Below are 24,170 nucleotides of genomic sequence, written 5' to 3' on the forward strand. Positions count from 1 at the left end.
AGTGGGCCTGTCACCCCACGGCTGGCTCGCTGGTCCTGGGACTGTCACGGAGCATGAAGCAGAGATGGAAACCTTGAAACCTTGAAAGTAATTAATAGAGCGAGAGCACATGAAGTTCCTGAAGAAGAAAGCACGTCGTGGGGCCCCTGTCTTTCCTCATCCTCCTCACTTTGTGAGTAATTACACGTGGCTGTCTGGGAGTGGGAGTATTCATAGCAATGCCCCTCGTGCTGGGGTGTTGGAATTTCGTCTTAGCGGCACTGTGCTTATAAAAAGGTAATCACATAGCAGAATGTGCAATTGTATCTGTGTCTTTCTGCTGCAACTTTAATTAGGATTACAAGTAAACAGAAAATAGAAAATTTGAAATTGTAATATCCCAAAGAGTTTGTAAGCGCCCCGGCGGTGGGTGGGTGGGGCTTCCTCTCCTTCCGCCCTTACTACGAATCTTAGGGTCTGTCTCAAGCTGCGTGCGCAGCGGCAAAAGCACCTTCCGGGTAGATTTGTAGCTGATGAAGAGATCCACAGGCAGGCCTTTTATTAAAAGGTGTTTAATAACTTTTACATCTTTGTTGCATTAGAGCTGATTTGGTGCAGGGTAATGGTGTCTGTGGCCAGGATAAAAACACCCATGACCATTTTCCATCATTATCAGGTAAGTGACGGGCATGGATTTCCTGCTCTCTGAAGAAGAAAGAAAAGAAAGGAGAGGACGGGGCTGTGTGGAGAAGTAGGTGGGCTAGTCTGCGCTGGCTCCAGGGTCTCCCAGTGGCGCCCAGGTGTGACTCCACGTACTCTGTCATTAGTGTTGGCTCGCGACCTGCTGCCCCTCAGCTTCCTGGTGGAGCTGCTGGCTGTTCTTTCCAGGGGACCCCTTTGTATGCCCTGGACAGGCCTGGTGGGGTGAGCATAAGGGTGGAGCTCCTCAGCTCAGATGCTGCTTTGTGCCTGGCATTGTTGGGAGGGAGAAAAGCAGGAGGTGCACACTGAGGGCTCCAGTAGGAGCACTTGGCTGGATGTCTCCTGTGCCTTCTCTGTACCCCTCAACAAGGAGCATCCGCATGGAGAAGGTTTGATAAGGCAGGGTCCTATGCAGAGAAGCAGGTAACTGCTCTGTTGCTCTGGAGGGGAGGGACTTTGGTTTCTAGAATGGCTAAAGACTGTAAGCTTCTGTAAGTTGCAGAAAAGAATATAAGCAACTTAAAAGAAAATCCTGTGTGTACTCTTAGTGACACACCTGGTCATTTGTCTTTAATAAGGATAAAAAAGCCTCGTTTAAGACATTTACTCATGCCCTTGAGTAAATTAATATTGATTTGACGTTTGACAAGGATTTGAATTTTTACTTTTCCTCCATTTGGAGCACTAGTCCGTGGTTAGTAAGCACTTCCTCGCACCAGCATCTGCAATGAGCCATTATTCATTCCATCCAATTCCACTGAGGGCCTGCTGTGTGCCAGACTGCCCTTTTTGGAATTCAGGTGGCAAACCAGATGAGCCCTGCCTTCACTGAGTTTATATTCTAAGGAAAATGCTGTCCAGGGGAAGAGGGAAGTCCTACCCAGCTGTCTTAGGGGCTGGCGATTGGCCAGGAAAATCTTGATTAAAGGATCTGCCTCGTTCCATCTGGACTTCTATAGCAAAGTACCATTGACTGAATGGCTTATAAACAACAGATGTTTATTTCTCACTGTCCTAAAGGCTGGAAAGTCACTCTCTGGGGCACGGCCCTCATGACCTAATCACTCCCAAGTGCCCCACCTCCTAATAACAATCACACGGAGGGTTAGGATTTCAACATGTGAATTTAGGGGGACACAAACATTGAGTCTACAGCAGGAGCTGAAATTAGAGGGAAGTGGGGGACAGGGTAGATTTCATTATCTGTATCCACACACAGCCAGAACCTATTTTGTTCTTGACATTGGCCACATTTCATAACCTATTTGGTTTCCTCCCTTGCCGACTACACCTAGCTTACAGGGCTATTGTGGCCTCAAACACTCAGCCACATCTGGACTGTGTGGCAACTGCTCATGGGTGTTGGCCGTTCCTGTGGCTATTGGAGTGGATAAGGATCCCCTTTCTCTTACTTCTCATGCGGCTGGTGGGGGCCCTAAGCTGGAGATGCTGCCTACCACATCCAGGACATCTGGCTGGGGAAGGACTGCTCACATCTCCAAATCTCAGAGCTGAAATGAGCTGCTCTTGGTCTTGCTTGGGAGTCCTGGGGTGAAATGTGGTCCCCAAATCCAACTTGAAACTGTGGTCAATTTTTGTGGGGTTCTCATTATTTAAAATTTGGCCTACAATGGCATTCTGGTCTGAAGAAAGATGGAGGCTGGAGCTAATCGGGCCCCTGGCACAGCACACAGAGCAGCTCAGGACCCTGCAGCTTGGTTTGGGCTGTTCTGACAGGGAGCTCATTTGTAATATATATTGTTCTTGATGCCAGGAGCTGCAAGCATCTCACGTGGGGAACCAGGAGAAGGAGGAGCAAGGTAGCAGGAGGGGAACACAGGAGCTGAGAATCCAATTTTTCATATAGTAACAAAACAATACAGTTGTGTATTCCCATAATATCCCTTCAGTTTCTTGGGGTCTGGAGTTGCATCTATTTTTAAAAACACTTGGATCAATAATTCTGCTTTATGCAGACTGACTGGAGGGTCTCTGGCTTGGAGATTTAATGTCAAATAAACCCTAAATGGGGTGGCCCACAGCATGGTGGCCAGCAGTTGTAGGTAAGCAATTTTTCTTAAACAAGCTGAGAAAGTGATGGAAATAGTCGCCGTGTGGCTCCTTGTTCCAGAGTGAAAGCTTTCTGTGAGCTGGGGAGTTGGTCGCTGGCTGGGGAGATGGAAGGGGAAGCTTGTCTGATGTCCTCCTGTCTGCTCTGAACTCCATGCCAGCAGACGTCTTGTGAGGCTCTGGAGGGCAGGAGGCTCCCAAGATGGAGGCTGTAAGGAAGCCTCCTTTCAGGGGGCTGGATGTCTTGGAGAATCCTCTAGGCGTCAGGACTGTGGTTTCTTGGCACTTTGGAACTGGTCACAGACGGCGGAAGTTTGGCAAAGAAGTGCTGTGTTTTGCAGGTTTACTTGAAGCAGGACTGGGGCTGATCTCTGAGCCACACCAAATTGGAATTTTTTTTTTTAAAGATTTCTATTTATTTATTTATTCGACAGAGATAGAGACAGCCCGCGAGACAGGGAACACAAGCAGGGGGAGTGGGAGAGGAAGAAGCAGGCTCATAGCAGAAGAGCCCGATGTGGGGCTCGATCCCATAACACCAGGATCACGCCCTGAGCCGAAGGCAGATGCCCAACCGCTGTGGCCACCCAGGCGCCCCTGGAATATTTTTCTTTGTCAATCTCTCCTAAGTTTAGAGCCCCACCATTTGCCGTCTATAACGCATGTGTTTTTGGAAAAGTTTCTCTCATAGCCATCTGCCTAAGCCCTGGCAACCGAAATGATGTGTCCCTGGGACCCCCACCTACAGGGCTCCCAGCCATAGGCTATCTTCAGGGTCGTCTTAATCTTTTAAGATTTCATTGTCATTAATCAGTAAGTCATTATTGAATGTCTTACCTTTTGTTCCAGTAGTGCTGTAAGAGTAGCAAGTCTCTTGCTCATTCATTGATAATAGGGTATCTACTATCTTCTGTTCACAGCCTTTTTTCTTGAACATTCTATTATCTGGAGTTCTCTGGGCTCCCCTCTCTGGGGCTGTATGAGAGTCCAGAAGAGCCCCCTGTGTGTGGCTGCCATGGCTTGCCCAGGTCTGCAGACACCAGCAGAAGAAAGCAGAGGCCCCTGGGGGTTGGGTGGTCCCAACTTGGCCAGGCAGGGCCACCGTGAGCCTTGGTTAGGCATCTGGTCTTTGCAAACATCCCTCCTTCCTCTGAAGTCCTACAAACTGAGAGTTGCTGTGTCCGATCAAGGTCAGATCCCCGGACCCCGAGACCCTCCACCCATGTTCTCAGACCGTGGAAGAGCCAATACCCCTGGGATCAGGCGTGCTCTGGAATAGCCTCTAGCTCTCTCCCATCTCAGGAGTCAGCTCAGAGACTTTGGACATACAGAGATCTCTGTCCAGGAATATTCCCCAGGGAGCCAAACAATCTCTTCCAGCCCTGAAACATAAGATAGTTACTTACTTCCCTGTGGGGTAAGTAATAATTTAAAAAAATCATCCATTCATTCAACAAATACCAAGTATGTGTTAGAGTAAACAAAAGGCTTACCATCTTTCTGGGAGAAGGGGAAAATACCTTTCTTTAATTTCTGAAGAGTCTACAAGACAAAAGTTAATTTTTCAATGGATTATCCCACTGATACTAAATTCTCAATAAATCCCCCTGCTGCACACGGCTTTTCCTGTGAAGGAGGCACCAGCACTGTTTCCTAAGGGACCTTAGGAGACCCTAGGGGACCGAGGTGCAGAGTCACACAGTCGATGGAACCATAAGCAGTCCCAGGCCTTCCAAAGCCAACTCCAGCGCTCACTCCACCTACCACGTACCGTGTCACCTCCGGAGAAGTACGGAACATTGTCCCTGCCCTTGCGGGCGCTTGGGGTCCTTTCCAGAGGAGTAAGAGTCAAACCTGAAAAGTTTAGTACAAAAACTAAGGAGCAAGAGAGTGGTATGATTTGCATTACTACTCTGTAATCATCCTTCGGCTTGCTTTTCTGTTTGCTGTTATTGTTCGTTGTTTTTCATCAGGCTTTGTTTGCCCCTGAATGCCTGGAAGTGCCTGGGTGTCATTTGTTGAATGCAGGCATGCATGAATGAATGCTATAGGAATTCAAGGAGGTGGACCTGGAAGGGTGGGCATTCTTTGGTTAGGCTGAATGGAATGACAAACACTGGTTTAGGCTGGTGGGGCGCTGTGGTGGGTAAAAAGGGAGTCCTGATTGGAGCATAAAACCAGCTTCATTGAGATGTGATTCATATAGGGTACAGTTCACCCAAACTCAGCCGTTTTTAGTGTATTCTCAGAGTTGTGCATGCATCACTACAGCACCTTCAGACCATTTTCATCCTCCAAGAAGGAGCCTACACACCTTACCTGTCTTCCCAAAGCCGCTGGCAATTCCGAACATCTCACTTAAGTGGAGTCCTACAATATGTGGCCTTTTGTGCTAGCTTCTTCCACTCAGCCCTGTGTTTCCAGGGTTGGTCCACGTTGTAGCCTGCGTAGGGCTTCCTTACTGTGTTGCTGAATGATATTCCCTGGTGTGCATACGGATTGGAACATCTGGAATGCAGCTCACGTTAGGGTCTGGGACGCCTGAACTGAAGCTGTAGGAGCAGGAGCTTGACCTAATCAAATGGGAGTTTTGAGAAGCTCAGTCCGACAACAGGACCAGATGAAATGGGTGTCTGGAGGCAGAGATAAGCACGGAGGCTTTCTTGGGTTTCTTTGGAGGAGGCAAGGACGGTCAGATCCAGGGAATGGAAAGAGACACATGAACAGGCAAGGTTCTGGGGACCTTGTGAATACGTGTAAGGGACCTCAGAGGGAGATCTGCATTTCTGGCCTGGGATGCTGGAGCCTGGGGCATGAATTGTGTGGTGACTGATGAGAAGGGGAGAGGTGAGTCTCCACGTGCGCCCCACCTTTTGGAATGATGTCAGGTACAGGGTTCAGTTGGCTGGAGGGCTCTGGGGGGAGGACCTGAGAGACAGAGGTTCCTCTTTTAAGGAGACTGCCTTTGAGAGGGCAGTCTGTCTGAAAGTCAGGCCCTTGGTACAGGGGGCACATCTGTGAATCAGGAGCCAAGCTCTCCCTGAAGGATGGGTGAGCCATACGCAGGCAGAGAGGAGAGAAGGGAATATTCCAGATCCAAGCCAGGCAAGTAGCAGGAGCAGGGGCACTGGATGGGAGAGAAGTAGGGTGGGTCTGGCCCTAGGTTGGCACCAGCAACCTGCAGAGAACATCAGGGAACAAGCCAGCCAGGCAAGTATCAACACAACATCTAAATACGGCATGTCCTAAGCATCAAGCACTGGGGGAAACTTCTGATGTTGGTCTTTACAACAACCTACAGGGCAGATTTTATTCTTATTACTACTTTATTAAGACTTAGAGAAATTAAGAGCTTACCCTAAATCACATATCTACAAAAGTTTTCATTTGGGCGTGAACAGAAGGAAGTACAGTGCGTTTTAGCCTGGATAGACTCTACCCCTCACTCTACTCACGTCTAGAAATGAGCTTGCAGTTCAACAAACACTAATTGAGGACTGGGCATTTGGGATACAAAGTCAAGTAGGACACACCCCTGATTTTGGGAGTGTCCCTGACGTGCTCAGTGAGGACAAACTCACATGTATAACCTGCCCATGTGTCTCCACTGCTCCACCTTTCTGGAGACGCTTGTTGAACTGGTGCATTAAATGCACAAGCAGGAGTTGGCCTGGGACGCTCGATCCCGCTTCCACCTGATGGGGTGGGAGTCTGAAAGCATGGGGTGCGGTTCAGGACCCAGTGGTCTGGTGGGACTGGAGGAGGGTGTGTGGAAGGCAGTGCAGGGATAAGCAGGAGATGAGCTAGGATGCTGATGGACGGATGAAGGGGCAGGGCGGCATCTGTCTCCTCTGAGGAGGTTTCTGGAAACCTCCCTGCCTTCCCCACCATGCCCCAGGCCCAGCAGGGCTGTGCTTCCCAGGTAACATCTTCCCACCTGCTCTGCACTCCAGGCCACCTCCCCAGCTCCCAGCCTACTTTGCGAGGGCAGGGCCATTCCATTCTGCATGGAGGTGCTAAATGGGTTTCCAGCAGCTCCAGAGAAAGAGATCCATTTAAACTGCGGGTCCTGGGGAGGAGGCTCAGGAAGAGGAGCCCTCACAGAGTTCCTGCATTTTGCAGCCTTCTGGAACGGGAGCAGCTTTTAGAATTTCAAGCCACAATTTGTATTCAAATGAAGGTCATTTGAAAGGTGTAACATAGTAAACAGCCATTATTTCATTTTGATGGTGGCACTAAAATTATAGTGTTGGTTGAATTATTTTAGTGTAGGACCATTACCATCTCCCTAAAACACTTAGAGGGGTTCTTAGAACGCAGCTCCAATCCTAAAATTAGAAGAAAATTAAAAATCACAAAGCGGTGATGGCGATGGTGGTATAATTTGGGGGAGAGGACCCCTGAGTGTGGGACACTTTCTCTGTCCTGCGCACACCTGCTGTGCTCGCCTTGCCCAGCACAGCTGTGGGAAGGGTCCCCTAAGTGCATGCGAAGAAGGGGGTGTCCTAGTGCTTTAAATTGTGGGACATAAAGGAACACCCTCCCCCCACCTGTCCTTCTGTCATTCAAGTCCTTAAAATCCCACCACTGGGACTTTACTCCCTTGGTAAAGGGAGCACCCTTGGTGGGAACCCCCTCCCCTGTCCCTTTGACAGGAGACTTCACTGGGGGAGGGGAGTCCCTTGGCTCACCTGCTAGTGGTGCTTCAGGCTTACCCGTGAGGGGCCTGCAAGTTCACGGTGGGATCCAGGGCAGGTGCTCTCTTCCCTGCTGTCCATTTGCCTTTCAGCCTGCCATTAGGGAGGCTGAGGGGATGGGTCCCATTTAGGAACCTGTTAAATTGCAGTGGCACCAGGACTCAGGAGTGTGTAGAAAGGCAGACCCAGGAGAGGGTTTGGATCTTCTGACTTCATTCTGGATTCTGCAAATCCAGAAGCTGAGGCCCCAGAGGGATGTGACTCCCCTAAGATCACACAGAAATCAGTAATGGAAGCAAGACTCCGCCTGGAAGCTTGGGCTTCCTTTGCTATGCATTTCAAATTTCCGTTCCCCTCTCTGAGAGCTTCCAAGTCAGTTGTTTGCAGAAATAGGAATCCTCTGGGTTTCGGACAAGGAATACAGTGTATATGCTGGCACAGCCTCAGTGGCTTTGGAACAACACCCTATAAGCAAACACATTGATATTTCTGTGGCAAAACACATGAATATTCACACTAAGTGGGGTAAACAAAGACTAGAAACTGTGTCAGTTCAGATTAAGGCTTGCTGCTACATGGTGCCAAATTTAAGAAGAAAACTGGAATTCCTGGGTCTTTTGGATTTGAGAATTTCTAAGAAAGGACATGGCCGCGTCTAGTAGTGACACATGCTCCTTGAGGGTAAGTTGAAAGGTTCACAAAGGTACCCTTTGGGAGGAGATGGCCATTGCTCCCAACTTTACTGATTTCTAGACTTTAAAAAAGTTTATTTTGTGAAGATAGAGTCGATATGTAACATTATGTTAGCTTCAAGTGTACAACGTAATGATTTGATACTAGCATGTAGTGCAAAATGATCACCACAGTAAGTCTGGTTAATGTCTGTCACCCTACAGAGCTGCGAAGTCGTCTTCTTGTGATGAGAACTTTTAAGATCTCTTAGCAATTTTCCGATATGCCTTATAGTACCATTCACTAGAGTTGCCAAGCTATACATGACGCCACCCGATGACATTTATTTCATAGCTGGAAGTTCGTGCCCTGCGACACCCTTCACCCATTTTGCCCACCCCTCACCCCCGACCTGGGGCAGGCACCAGTCTGCTCTCTGTGTCAGTGAGCTTGCTTGCTTGCTTGTATTTTAGATTCCACACAGAACCCATGTCTAGACTTTTGTCTATGTATTTTTATAGAGCTGGATTCTTCCTCTGTACAGTTTTGTACTTTACTTTTTTCACTTCTTATTACATAGTAAACACTTTTGTACGTTTCTGAACACTGAAGCCTTTTCCGTGGTTAACAGTTGTCAGAAGCCCACGTCTCGCCCCTCCGCCTGGAGCTTTTCTCCCTACAGCATGCGCTGCTTCTCCACCGGTCAGACTGGGAGCCCCCACAGGGACCCTGCCCCCCCCGCATCCAGGACGGCTGGGAATGACCTGACTGGGGCCTCCAGGAGCTGTGTGGGGTGGCGGGGTGGGCACAGTCTTCTGAGCAGAGCTCTGGGGCTGTTTCCAGGATGTTTCTTCTTCCATGTGGGCCGCCGGCATCTGAGAAGCCCGTCAGCCTGGAAAATGAGAGTAGGTCCCGGAGACGTGGCTCTGCATTTGTCTGCATTTGTAGAGGGCAGAAGGAGAGGCAGAGTGGGTGTCTGCGTCAGGCCCCCAACATGGGTGGGTAGCACAGACCTCGAGGTGAGTATTTCTTGCCTCATCTCATACTCGAGAGCCCCTTCTTTGCTCCCTCTGTGTCCCAAGCTCCCATGAGCTGGTGTCCTTCCTCAGAGTTGTAGACAGCATCACCCCGTCACCAGCTCCCTGTCCCTAGGGAGGTCATCACCCAGAGAGTGCCTCCAGGCTTTTGATCTTGGTCTGCACAGATTTGCCTGCCTGACTTGGGGCTTGGTGGGAAGCAGGCCATTGGAGATGACTGATCCTGCTTTCAGGCTTCTTGTCACCCTCCTGTGAGATGGGGGTGTGGGGTAGAGGTGGGGATTTTGGACTATGTGACCTTGAAGTCCTTTCTGGGTGGGGGAGCCTCTGAGTTGCCCTGTTTATACTTTTCTAGATAGTTTTTGGGGTTTGGGAACAACTCCTAGGGCTTACAGAATGTGTTGGGTGTGAGTCCTATTTGCTGTCTTTATCCCATCTTACTGTCCCTTGAGGCAGGTGGTGCAAGTGGGAATTCCAGGAAGAAACCCAGTGTGTGTGTGGGGAAAACGGCATTCCTGGAAACCCTTCTTATTGATGCCGTGTCTTTTGAAAAATAGCTGTTCTCAGAAAGGACTAGATTTTAGGGCCTGTGTGACCACCCCCCCAAGGCTTGTCCCACCCTTCCTTCCACCACATTCCAACTATACTGGCTGCCTTTCAGTTCCAAGACCTCAGGCACCCACTCTCTCTGTTCTCCCCACCTCCTCTGCTAACTCTTACTAAGTCTCAGCTTACGTCTCAACCCTCTAAACCTACCAGGCACCTCTGTCACTATCTGTCATCACACTATATGCTTTTCCTTCATAATATTTATCACAGCTTGTCTTTGTGTATTTACTTTAGTGTTTTGTTTTATTTCACATTTATCTTCTCTGCAAAGCTTCATGGAGGCAGTTTCCATAACTTATTTGTTCAATCCTTTAGCCCAGTGCCTGCCATATGGTGGGCATTCAATACATAGATCTATTGGATGGATAGATGAATGGGTGGATGGATGGGTGGATGGATGGATGGATGAATGGGTGGATGGGTGGATGAATGGGTGGTGGATGGGTGGATGGATGGATGGGTGGATGGATGGGTAGATGGGTGAATGGTTGTATAGAGGGATGGGTGAATGGATAGATGGTTGGATGGATACATGCATGGATAGGAATATGAACTCCTTTTGGGGCATTCCATGAAAATTAAGCTAAGAATGCCAAAATGTCCCTAGGCCCATCCTATATTAACCAACTATATTCTGACTCTTTTGTCACAGGTACAGAAAAAAGCCAAACCAGGTTGAGAAAAAAGGGAACTTATTGTGAGGGTATAGGAATGTCTCACAGGGAAAAGCAGGCTCAGGTAGAAACTGGAACAGGGAATGGGAAAGCCATCCAGACTCTCTCTCCACCTTGCACCCCTCTGCACATTGCACTGTTTTCTCTTGGCAGACTGGCTTGGTTCTGTTCTCAGTCCGTGTGGCAGGACAATGGTACCCTGAGTCCTGAGTTTACATGTTATCAGGTCAGCCACATGAAGAGGTGACTGGCACGCCCTTGAATCCAATCCCAGATTCCTGGGGAAGACAATCTAGAGTCATCTGCTGGGGGGACCGGGGTTACACATTTGGACTGCCAGGGCACACCCTTGGATGTGTGTGTGGGGGTACTTCCCAGAGAAAGGGATTGTTGTATCTGCCACACCAGTTGTCCTTAGCCTACCCTGTGGATCTTGTTTCCAGTTTTGGCAAACGTTCTTATATCCCATTTGATGCCTGTCTGGTCCTATGCTTGTTAGGTCCGAGGCCTAGAGGCCCGCGCTGATTGTAAGGCTCTCCGCTCAGCTGCAAGCCCGGGAAACCTGCCCATCTGGAGCTATGAGTACAGGGCAGCGGGGCTCACCTGCGGAGCTGAGATCAGCCCTGCGAGGCTCGCCTGGTTTTGGGGAGCGGATGGTAGCCATAGCTGTAGTGACCCCCCGGAAAAGTTTCACAGGCTTTCCCAAGTGAGGTGCTCCTGGGCTATGTCAGACAGCCACCACGGAACAAGAAGCAGCCCGCGCCTGGGCTCTTCAGGTGAGCCCGGCTCTCCCTCATCTCGTTCTGCAAGAGGCAGTGTGCTGCCATTTCAGACGAGAAATTTTCTCCGTGAAAAGAAGGAAACCTCTTTATGCACTTTTGCGATGCAGAGTCTAATTTAGGTTTCAATAAGGGAAGGGACCATTATATCACCCTACTCCAGTGCTCCCTGTCATTATGTTGTATTTTTAAAAATACTTTCATCGGAGGCCCTATATACACTTACAATCTCTCTGCATTTATTTTCTTTTAAGAATACATATAATAAAACTCAAAGTTAATAGCATGAAAATAATTTCTACAATAACAGTTGTAGCAAATCTTAGACTTGCCAGGGTGAAGGTGGCTAGACAGAGTGAGGCAATTACGTCTATTATTAGCAGTGCACGCGAAGGATTGATGTACAGTGGGCTGCGTGTAAGCAGAAGCCTTCAGACGTGAACTACATTTTAATAGTGAAATTCTCATAGATTATAACTCCCTTCATTAACATTTTCACACATCGCTGACTAACAAATGAGGAGAGAGGCCTTCTGCACGCTCAGATTTATCATGCTCCGGATGCTCTCTGCACCTCTGTGTATGGGCAGAAGCTTCGTCTTCTAACCTCTGACTGCGGGAGGATTAACTCTTCCTGGGCTGACCTGTTTCCTTCAGGGATGGGAGAACATTCTGGAAACACAGGCTTGCACTTTCACACTCTGAAAGGGTTGGGCCTGGGAACAGCCCCGCTGGGACTTTCTCTGCATCCCCCCTGGCAGCACGTGCTAGTGGCTGTCTGAGGGTGGAAGGTCTGAGGGGAACGGGCTTCACGGCCACAGATCACCTCTCAGTAGAGAAGCTCTGCTCAGGTGCTTGAGTCGCCAGGTGGGGTGTGCTTTCAGCATAAGGGGATGGGTGATGGGAAGTGTAGATGTCCTCTTAGCAAGGGGAGTAGAGTGGCCTTCTGTCCCCAGCAGAGGCAGAGGACACAGCCCAAGGTGTGACACGGAGTGCAAGGTGGGCTCACTGGGCAGAGCAGATCCCAGTGAGAGGGAAGTGGACCCTTTGGTCAGGGTCAGGGTGCACAGTCTTGTCCTGGGAGAGGCTGAGTGTTTACGAAGGACGTGGATACCACCATGCCTGCCCTGGGGGGTGTTTATGATCTAAGGAGAGAGAATGTGGAGGAAGGGATAGCGTTCCTAGGTCATTCACCAACAATCTTCCGTGGGACCATATAAACCGAGAGTGGGTGCGGGGGCATGCTGAGAAGGGCTGTCTGTGGTCACCCCATGAATCGGGAGGCTTCCTGGAAGAGTCCCTAGGTACAGTGGCCCCGGGAATGTGGTTCCTGGTGCATTGTTGGTACCTGGCCCCAAGTGGGTTGGAAGAATGCTAGGGATGAGAATTAATGCAAAGAGAACAGCTTACAGCTGTCAGAGCACTGGGGCTGAGTTTGAAACCCAGCTTCCCATGGAAGTACCCCCTGCTGCTTTCTTTTGGGACACAAGCCCTTTGGTGTCTGCGGTTCCAATCTTTGTAAACTGGCTCTCGGGCAGATTTTGCAATTTGATTGGGCCCGTAATGGGATCTGAGACCCCTAGGGTCAGTTCCCTCCAGTGTTCTTTTGTGTGTCTCTTGGGGTGAGTGTTTTGATAAACTTTTCAGAGATGATCTGACCCAGACGTTCTTGGTCCTGTCTGCATGTTATCATCCCCTGGGGGATTTTTAGAAAACTACTGGTCCCAGGGCCCATCCTCAGAGCCTTTATTTTAAATGATCTGGGGAGGGGCTCAGACTCCCTAGATGGTTCTAATGTGCAACCCAGATTGCGGACCCAGAGATGATTCAGGCAGGTGACCTGGCCTTCAGCTGATTTAGCTGGAAGAACATAGGTCCTATCAGAACAAACAATTAAGCTGTGGACACAAGGCCATCTGTCTATAAAGCTCCTCACTCTTCCTTTCTCTCCTTTGGTAACCTACAGATATTCATTACCGTTGGTGCAATGCAGGGTGCGCAAGACCAAATCCTCTAGGTCATTATGAAAAAGGGCCACCTTGCCCTGGGTGCCAGGAATCCAGGTTCCCCTCTTCCCTGTCACTCTTTCCTTTCCTCTCACATGCTGAGCCTGTGCCACGTGGTACCCACCCCAGCCTCGTGGTCCCTGGGTGAGCATCATCTGCGGCAGGACCTGGCTTCTGTAAGCTTTGACCTCCCCCCCTAACTCGGTGGGCTCAGCCGGCTCGGTCTGACTCCAGCACTGCACCATCAGCAGGGGCTGCTCTGCCTCCCATTCCTCCTCCCTGGGAACATTATCCCTTAACTAAAATCAATAGACCCAAGACATGCTTGGAATCTGGAAGCTAATTGCTCACAAGCTCCACTTTCCTGTCAGGGCTCTCCTAGCGGCCATCCTGGGCTGTGCAGTCCGGGGGAGGTGGGAGTGAGTACTGGCCAGGGGCTTGGAGGCCCTGCGGGGAGAAGGGCCGGGGTGCTCTGCAAGCTGGTGCTGGGCGTCCTTTCTTGAACAGGGCTCCATCCTGCATCCTGGCACCCCATCAAGTGTTAAGGAGCACAGGAGCCAAACCTAATGAAAACTCAGCCTCATTTTGCATAATCAGGCGCTACTGAAATGATCCTTTCAGTGCTGCATGTTGCAAATTAACAATCTGACTTACATACAATAAAAACCTGAGTATTGTACCAAGCACTGCTTCTTAGGTGGTGGATACACAGATGGAAATTCATTTAATGAACTGCAAGTGCCCGAATGGATCCTGAACTTCTTGTAATTACCCTGGAAAAAACCCCAGTAGAAACTGAAAAAAGCTTTTTGTATTCCTCCACTCCTGCTTTGTGGCAGCTGGTGTTCTCCATCTTTAAGGTGGCTTTGTAGGAAAGGAGTATCTTTACATGAGAGTTCTCTGGTAGGGTTGGGCCATAGGCAAGTGAGCCGACTCTATCCCCCGACTCCAGATTCAGAGAACAGCATGGTTTTCAAAGACCTTGGTGCCGAGCAAAATGCGACTTAAATGGTCTTATGAAGAGTTTAACCCACAACCCTGGTGTCAGCCCATGAATAATCTGGCTGGCTGCCCGAGGGATCGGGGAGACCTGGTCTTTGAAGCTCTTAGCTGAGAGGCTTTGCCCATCCTAGGCGGGGACTCAAACCTCATCCTGGTAGTTTTCCTTGAAAGATGTTATCTCAGTGTGGGAGGCCGTCAGGAGTGTTCCACTGGGCCAGAAGCTGCTTCCCTGGCCAAGGTGAGAGGGGCAGAGGGACAGAGGGACAAAGGGATGGAGCCCAAGACCACCATCTTCCCACCTCCCGCAGTCAGGGCTGGGTGCAGGGGAGCCGCTTCCGTGGCAGGGGTGAGGAGTGGACGTGGCATCCGCCAGGAGTGCCACACTCGATGAGTATCGGAACCTGTTCCATATTTATTATGGGCAACAATTTGACTAACGGAGAATTTAGATTAATAACATTCAGGCTGGAGAAGTAATTTCCTTTGAGAAAGCGATTTACATGCACTCTGCCAGAAAGAGCCGTCACTGCTCTCTTGTCGTGTCAGCTCAAATAATGAAGTTGAAAATAACACGGGAGGTTAATAGGTCCAGCTTATCTCCTTAGAACTGAAAAGCAAGATTTACAGTGTGGAGGCTGTTTTGCATATTTCCACTGGGAATTGAAAGGTTTTCTCCCCAAACAAGATTTATGAGAACCCATGGTTCAAGGTATCTGCACTGTTATTGCTCCTAAGTGAGGCAGTAAACCTCTTCATTTCGGTGGGTGCCCTCTGGCTTTAAAAAGAGCATCACACTGGCCCCGGGCCCCGGGGGGGGCCACTCTGGTGCCGCTGTGGGCTTTCCTCTGAGAGCAGAACCGTCTGCTTGGGACTCTGGACGTCCACGTCATTTATTTGCAAAGAGGTTTAAACATTTAAAAAAACGTGTTTTGTCATCGTTTGGTGGCTGGCCCTGGTCTTGAGGAACACGGGGGAACAGAGCTGCCTGGAGGCAGAGGAGGGTGGAGACAGAGCGGCGGGAGGGGTCCTGGACTCCAGGCAGGAAGTGAACAGAGAGGGCCGGCCAGCTCTCTGTGGGCTCCCTGCAACCAGCTTTCCTGGGAGCTACCCCACCACTTCTGGTAACATCCCATTGGCCACCTCTCTCTGCAGGGAACGCTGGGAGCAGTCATCTTTTTGCTCCTCACTTTCCTGCCCCTGGTAAAATCAGGCCGTGCTATTTAGGAGGAAGGGGAGAACGGATATTAGTCGGCCACCAACGGTGTTTAGCACAAATGCTTAGTGCATTTATTCTTAATGTTTCTTGTTTGCTGTTAAATGCATTCTAATGATAAAATTCCCCTTAAATACTGCTTACACTGTATCTCACAATTGTTTTGCTTTTCCCCCAATGCTGTGTTAGGAAAAATTTCAAGCAAAAGGAAAAGTTCTAACAATTGTAGCTAACATCCTCATCTCTGCCTCTTGGACATTTTGCTGGATCACGTATCCAAATCCATGTGCCTATTCATCAGTCCATCTTAGTTTTTGGTGACTTTCATAGTAAATTGCAGATAACAGTAGTCACCCTGGAATATTGCAGAATGCATATTGTTTACTTACTTTTTAAGGGAAAATTTATATATAGTGAAATGCACAATTTTAAGAGTACCATGTGCTAAGTTTTGACAATTGCGCACACCCACGTAATCCAAATTCCTATTAAGATACAGACATTGTAGTCACCCCACAATGTTCCTTTTTGCCTCCTCTTAGTCAACGCACCCCTCCCACTGGCCACCACTGTTGGGATTTTTCTCACCATAGATTGTTTCTGCTGGTTGTAGAACTTCCCATAAATGAATTCATATAATATGTACTCTTTTGGGTAAGGCTTCCTTCACTTGTTATGTTTTGAGATTCATCTGTTGTTGCAAGTATCAGTGGTTTTTTTCCCTTTCTATTGATGAGCAGTGTTCTATTGTATGAATGTACCCAAGTTTGTTTATCCATTTGTTAATGGACATCTGGTGTGTTTCCAGTTTTTGGCTGTTATGAATAAAATTCCTGTGAATATTTTGTACAGATCTTTTTTGGGGATGTGTGTTTTTATATCTCTGGAATAAATGCCTAGGAGAGAATTGTTGGGTGCTATTTTTGTCTCTTAAGAGAAACAGACAGATTTTTTTTCCTAAAGTGATCACACCATTTCACATTTCTGCCAACAATGTATGATGATTCCAGTTGCTTCACATACTCACCAACATTTAATGTTGTCAGTCTTTTTAATTTTAGCCACTCTAGTGGGTATGTAGTGGATTTTCCTGTGGTTTTAATTTGCATTTCCCTGATGACTAATGGTATTTTTTCATGTGCTTATTGATCATTCATGTATCTTCCCTGATGAAATGTCTGTTCTAGGCTTTTTCCCATTAAAATATTTGGATTTCCTTTTTATTATTGGCTCCTAGAAGTACTTTGTATAGTCTGAATACAAGTCCTTCCCAGCTATACGTTTTGGAAAATATTTTCGCCTAGGGCATAGCCTGCTGATTCGTTTTTACAATGGCATCTTTTTGGGAGCAGAAGTTTTAAATTTTGCTGAAGTTTAATTTATGACTTTTTCCCCTTCTATGGTTATTGCTCTTCCTGTCCTAAGTAGCCTTTGGCTACCACCTTGTCATGAAGATATTCTCCTGTTTCCTTCTGGAAGCTTTATAGCTTTAGCTTTTAAATGTAGGTCTGCTTTCCATCTTAAATTAATTTTTGTGTATGGTGTAAGGCAGGAGATAATACTAATTTCCACAATGATGTCCTGTTGTGTCAGCACCATTGTTAAAAAGACTTTCCTTCCCTCACTGGATTGCTTTGGTACCTTTGCCTAAAATTAATTTGCCATATAAGAATGGATCTAATCTGTCTCTCCTATGTTAGCACCTCACTGTCTTGATTGCTGTAGCTTTTTAAAAATTCTATTTTTTAAATTAGTTTCAGAGGTAGAATTTAGTGATTCACCAGTTGCATAGAACACGTAGTGCTCATTACATCAAGTGCCCTCCTTAGTGCCCATCACCCAATTATCCCTTCCTTCCACCCACCTCCCCTCCAACAACCCTCGGTTTATTTCCTAGAATTCGGAGTCTCTTATGGTTTGCCTCCCTCTCAATTTTCATTTTATTGTATTTTTCTTTTCCTTCCCCTATGTTCATCTGTTTTGTTTCTTAAATTCCACATATGAGTGTAGTCATATGTTATTTGTGTTTCTCTGAACTTATTTCACTTAGCATAATACCCTCTAGTTCCATCCATGTTGTTGCAAATGCCAAGATTTCATTCTTTTCGATGGCTGAGTAATATTCCATTATATCTCTATATCTCTATATCTATCTATCTATCTATCTATCTATCTATCTATCTATCTATCCATACCTACATACATACATACATACATACATACATACATACATACATACCACATCTTCTTTATCCATTCACCTGTGGTGGACATCTGGGCTCTTTCCGTAGTTTGGCTATTGTGGACATTGTTGCTATAAACACTGGGGTGCATGTGCCCCTTTGAGTCAGTATGTTTGTATCCTTTGGATACATACCTGTTAGTGCAATTCTTGGGTCTTAGCTCTATTTTGAACTTTTTGAGGGACATCCATACTGTGTTCCAGAGTGGCTATACCAGCTTGCATTCCCACCAACAGTGCAGCGGTGTTCCCCTTTCTCTACATCCTTGCCAACATCTGTTGTTTCCTGACTTGTTAATTATAGCCGTTCTGACTGGAATAAGGTGGTATGTCGTTGTGTTTTTGATTTATTTCCCTGATGCCGAGTGATGTTGAGCATTTTTCATGTGTCTGTTGGCCATTTGTATGTCTTCTTTGGAGAAATGTCTGCTCTTCTGTCCATTTCTTGATTGGAACTTTTTGGTTTTTGGATGTTGAGTTTGATAAGTTATTTATAGATTCTGGATACTAGCCCTTTGTCTGATAAGACATTTGCAAATATCTTCTCCCACTCCGTAGGTTGCCTTTTCATTTTGTTGATTGTTTCTTTTGTTGTGCTAAAGCTTTTTATCTTGATGAAGTCCCAATAGTTCATTTTTTCTTTTGTTTCTCTTGCCTTTGGAGTTGTGTCTAGCAAGAAGTTGCTCTGGCCCAGGTCACAGAGGTTGCTGCCTGTGTTCTCCTCTAGGATTTTGATGGATTCCTGTCTCACATTTAGGTCTTTCATCCATTTTGAGTTTATTTCTGTGTATGGTGTAAGAAAGCAGCCCAGTTTTATTCTTCTGCACGTGGCTGTCCATTTTCCCCAACACCAATTGTTGAAGAGACTGTCTTTTTTCCGTTGAATATTCTTTCCTGCTTTGTTGAAGATTAGTTGACCATAGACTTGAGGGTCCATTTCTGGATTCTCTCCTGCATTCCATTGATCTGTGTGTCTGCTTTTGTGCCAGTCCTCCAAAAGTATTCTTTTTCAAAATAGCTTTGGCTCTTCTGGTTGCTTTGCATTTTCCATTTAAATTGTAGAATCAGCTTGTCAATCTCTACCAAAAAAAAAAAAATCTTCAGGTATTTTAAGTGGAATGGTGTTAAAGTTTTAGATCAATTTTGGGGCGCCTGGTGGCGCAGTCGTTAAGCGTCTGCCTTCGGCTCAGGGCGTGATCCTGGTGTTCTGGGATCGAGCCCCACATCAGGCTCCTCTGCTAGGAGCCTACTTCTTCCTCTCCCACTCCCCCTGCTTGTGTTCCCTCTCTCACTGGCTGTCTCTGTCAAATAAATAAATAAAATCTTTTAAAAAAAAAGATATAGATCAATTTGGAGACAGTTGCCATCTTTAAAATATTGAATCTTCCAATCCACAAACATGGAATATCTCTTCAGTTAGGTCTTCTTTAATTTTCCCTCTGTTATGTTTTATAGCTTTTAGTGTAGAGGTTTTTATACATAATTTGTTAAATTTATTCCTAGGTATTTTATGGTTTTTGGACACTATTGTTAAAATCTCCAGTTAAGATAAGAAATTTATTAGTTTCTTTCTTTCTGTCAGTTTTGCTTCTTGTTTTTTAAGCCCTGTTATTGAGCATATTCATATTTATGATTGTAATGTCTCCCAGATTAATTACCCCACTTATCATTATGGAATGTTTCTATTTTTGGTAACACTCTTTATCTCAAAGACTACTTTATAATACCCACTTCAGCTTTCTTATGCTGATGGTTTACATGATATTTCTTTATTCATGTATTTCTTTCTTTCACTTTATATTTAAGGTATGCTTCTTATAGACAACATATACAACTGTCTTGATTTTTAATCCATTCTGACAATCTCTGCTTTTTAATTGGTGTATTTAGTCTAGTTATGTTTAATGTAATTATGAATATGGTTGGATTTACGCCTACCATGTTGATATTTGATTTTTATTTTTTTCACTGTTTTTTTATTGCTCTTTGGGTTAATTAAATATTTTAAAAGAATTTCATTTTAATGTCTCTGTTGGCTTTTTAGCTTTGCTCTTTTTACATGTTTTACATTTTTTGGTGGTTGCACTAGGGAATATAATATATATTCTGAACTTTTTATTGTCTACTTACAGTTAGTATTTGTACTGCTTCATGTAAGCTATAAGAATCTTGCAATTATGCGGTTGAATGTGCTTCTTCTTCATGCTATACTTGTTATATGCGTTAAATCTACGCATGCTGTATAAGCCTCTATAATGCATTTTTTTCTTTTTGTTTTGAACAGTCATATGTAACTTAGGAAAATAAGAGAATAAAATGATATCTTTTTATAGTCATCCACATTTCTGAGGATCTTCATTCCTTTCTGAAATGAGAGTTACCATTTGTATCACTTCCTTTCAGCCTGAAGAAACTCATTTAGCTTTTTTTCATAGGGAATACTTTCTGGTGATGAATTTTCTTATATTTTATTTTTCTCAATATGCCTTTATTTGCCTTCATTATTGGTGGATCTTTTCATTGTGTATAGAATTCTTGGCTGACAGTTTTTATTTTTAGCATATTAACATTGATGTTCTCCTCTCTTCTGGTCTATTGCTTTTGATAAGGAGTTTTTCAGCATTTATTTATTTACCTCCTTTATGTAATGTGTTGTTTGTATCTGGCTGCCTTCAGGATTTTTCTTAATTTTTAGTGTTACTCACTTCGACTATGATGTGCCTAGGTATTTTTGACTATGTTTTGTTTATTTTGTTTGGGGTTTGCTGAGCTTCTTGAATCTGAAAATCTATATTTTTCAATATTTGGGAAAATGTTGTGCATTATTTCTTCAAAATTTTTTTTCTGCCCTTTTCATAGTCTCTTTTTCTCCTCGGACTCCAATTATATGTATATTTGACCTTGCATTATTTTCCCACCAAATACTGATGCTTATTCACTTTTTAAAAAAATTTTGTTTTTCAGATAGAACAGGACTTACCACCCCAGAATGACTGACATTTTGGGCCAGATCATTATCTGTTGCATGTGGGAAGGGTTCCCTCTGCATTGTAAGACATTTAGCAGCATCCCTCACCACCGCCACTAGATGCCAGTGGCATAGCCTCCCATTTGTGACAACCAAAAATATCTCCACACATTTCTAAATGTTCCTTGGGGGGCAAAAATCATCTCCAGTTGAGAATTAGTGAGATAAGTAAATGGAAATTATCCAGTTTTCAGGTTCACTAACTCTTTCTTCTGTTATCTCCAGTTCAGTGAATACATTTTTTTTTCAGTGAGTACATTTTGATATTTTATTTTTCAGTTACAGAAATTTCATTTGGCTCTTTTTTTTGGTAGTTTTTACCTTTCTACTGAGATGACCCATTTGTTTCTTCATTGCAAACGTATTTTCCTTTCCTCACTTGAGCACAGTTATAAATAGCTCCTTTACAATCTTTGTCTTCTAATTTCAATAGTGTCTTAAAATGTAGGTCTTACTATTATTCTGGTATGGTGAGATGAACAAATTGGAGGATGACTGCCATTGAAAATACAATTTGTCACTTATAGTTCTCAAGAGGAAGGGACATAGCATGCCATAGTGGGCCAAACAGGAGGGCTGTTTAGGAGGCAGAGGGAATGAGGAGAAAATGTAGACAAGAACCTTTTTGTGGTTTTTGAGAGCAGGACAAGGCAAGACAGGGCACGCAGGGATAGGATTGGCTAGTTTGGATAATTTCAGTGGGCTTTGGGGTGTAGGGGCTGTCCCTAGTTGTCTGGTAGCTGGTGCTGGGGTGATTGGGCAGGGGTATTGTGGTCTGTATGGAAGAGGCTTGTGAGAGCCCAACAAGAGATGATTGGGATATGGGCTTCAGGTTGGCTTGCATATGAAAGGTGTGCTCCTTGTCAAAGTTGTTGTCTCTGTCTAGGAATGAGCTAGCCCTAGGAGGGGCAGTTTCTCCCAATGTCACAAGGCCCCAAGATGTCAAAGCATCAGAATAAAAAGAATTGCTTAATACAAACTTTTGTCATCTGAGAGTTAGTCCCCACCCCACTGATTACCTTTTCTCTTGAGTCTGGGTCCCATTTTCCTGCTTGTCTTTTTTTGTAATTTGGAATTGTATTCTGGATCTTGTGGATGATATGTTGGAGGGACTGAAGATTCTGCTATGTTTTTCTGAATAAGAGCTTTTGTTTTAGCACACGTTGCCAAATTCAGACTCTAAACCAACTCTGTTGCATTGGGCAGCAGCAGAAATCTCTGCCCAGGTCTTACAGTATTAGTGGGCTGCTAAGAGTCAGCTCCATGCACGTGTAATTCCAGGACCAGCCAGACATTTGGGCAGAATTTATACACCAAATTTGGAACTCTTGCTTTGTAGTTTTCTCCTTTTTGGGATTTCCTCCTTCATTTTCCAGCTACTGTGGTCCCCTTCACCCTGTCCTCTGATTCTACAACCAGTAATAAATCTGCAGGTTTCTATCTGAATATTAGCTGCTCCATGACATTGACAGGGCTCTGCCTTAGGCAAAATCTATAAAAAACAAAAATGCTCAGAAACTTACTCAGTGCCATCATCTTCTTCCAGGTGTCCAAATCTCTCCCTTTCTACCTGATTTTGGTCTCTCTCTTGTGTCTTCAGATTAAAAAATATATATTTTAAATGTGGGGGTTTGGTCCGGTATGAGCTACTCCTCCATTATTGGAAGTGGAATTCCTTGTATCCCATAAAATTTGACATAGTGTGATTTTACTAGGTGTTCTAAGTATTTTAAATTTCCCCTATGATTTTTCCTTTAACAAGGATCAATAGAATGTTTCTTAGTTCCCAGATATTTGGATTTGTAATCCTTTTGTTAATATTTTAAAATTTTATTATGTTACAGTCTCAAACACAGTTTGTATGGTGTTGATTCTTTGGCCTTTACTGAATCTTCCTTTATGGCCTAGTGCATGCTTAATTTTTGTGAATGATCTATGTGTGCTCAGAAAGGACGTGTATTCTCTATTGGGTGAGTTCTCCATATATTTATTAGTTCAACCTTAATAAATCTCTTTATCTTTGTATTTTGCTTTTTGTGTATCTGAGACATCAATTTCTGAGAGGGGCGTGTTAAAACCTCCAACCAAATCTCTTGATTTATTTCTTTCCTTTTGTGGCTCTGGCAGTTGTTAGTCTGCATTTTTTTTTTTTTTTTGAGGCCAGATTCTTAGGTGTGTATCTTCTCGTGATCATTATATCTTCTTGAGTTATTGTTCCTTTCAGAAGCAGCTACTATTCCTCCAACTCTCTTCTCTATCCTTTGGTACTCTGTGTATCTTTTCAGTGTGAGGTGTTTACATCTCATCTCTCTTTAATTTAGGGAGATTCTTGGTTATTAGTTCTTTATTAGTTTCCCCCTCCATTTATGTCTGTCTCTGTCCTTCTGAGGCTCCTAGAATATGGGTGTTGGCAGGTCTACTTCTGTTTGCCATATTTCCTTTCACTTATTTATCTAAAAAATATTTCCCAGCTTTGTATCCTTTCTTGGTGCTTCCCAGGAACGTTTCCCGACGTGATCTTCTGGTTCACAAAATTATTCTTCAGCCACATGTTGAATGTTTTATTTTAGGAAAAGAATATGATAACCTTGAACCTCTGACCACCTTTATCCCCTCATTTGAGTCGAGAGGGAGGTGTACATTCTTGGCCCCACCCCCGTTTCTCCCATGCATCTCTTGTGCCCTTGCCCCCACTGTCTGCTCCTTATTGGCTATTGCCAGAGGAGCCCCGACTCCTAGAGCCCCTTCCCAGTGATACCCATCCTCACCATCTTGTTCAGAATCCACTCCCATCCTCTCCACCTATTACCATTTACTTTACACTGCATTTTATTTCTTTTTTTTTTTTTTGAAGATTTTATTTATTTATTCGACAGAGATAGAGACAGCCAGCGAGAGAGGGAACACAGGCAGGGGGAGTGGGAGAGGAAGAGGCAGGCTAATAGCGGAGGAGCCTGATGTGGGGCGTGATCCCAGAACGCCGGGATCACACCCTGAGCCGAAGGCAGACGCTTAACCGCTGTGCCACCCAGGCGCCCCTACATTTTATTTCTTTATCTTACTTATTTTCTGTCTCTCCGGCCAGAATGTAAGGGCCAGGAAGGAGCACCTTTTGGTTTGCTCTCATGTTTCCCCAGCATCCAGTGCAGTGTCTGGCATGGAGTGGATGATCAGTAAATATTTGCTAAGTGAGCCAATGATTACACTATATTCTTTTTTTTTTTTTTTAAAAGATTTTATTTACTTATTTGTCAGGGAGAGCGAGCACAAGCAGGGGAAGTAGCAGGCAGAGGGAGAAGCAGCCTCCCCAATGAGCAGGGAGCCCAATGTAGGACTTGATCCCAGGACCCTGGGATCATGACCTGAGCCGAATGCAGGCGCTTAACCAACTGAGCCATCCTGGTGTCCCTACACTGTATTCTTTATTTTGATTATTATTATTATTATTATTATTATTATT

The 24,170-nt window shown here is 45.4% G+C and overlaps 1 protein-coding gene across 1 annotated transcript in view; it reads left to right on the plus strand.

Annotated features, from left to right (window-relative positions):
- The first annotated feature begins 586 nt into the window (after positions 1-586).
- CAMTA1 (calmodulin binding transcription activator 1) overlaps positions 587-24,170 on the plus strand; it is a 682,439-nt gene continuing 658,855 nt past the window's right edge. The window contains 1 exon segment of the mRNA XM_034671158.1: positions 587-655. Coding sequence (XP_034527049.1) covers positions 602-655 — 54 coding nt within the window. The 5' untranslated portion in view covers positions 587-601.

Source organism: Ailuropoda melanoleuca, chromosome 11 (assembly GCF_002007445.2).
Source record: "Ailuropoda melanoleuca isolate Jingjing chromosome 11, ASM200744v2, whole genome shotgun sequence".
Classification (NCBI taxonomy): domain Eukaryota; kingdom Metazoa; phylum Chordata; class Mammalia; order Carnivora; family Ursidae; genus Ailuropoda; species Ailuropoda melanoleuca.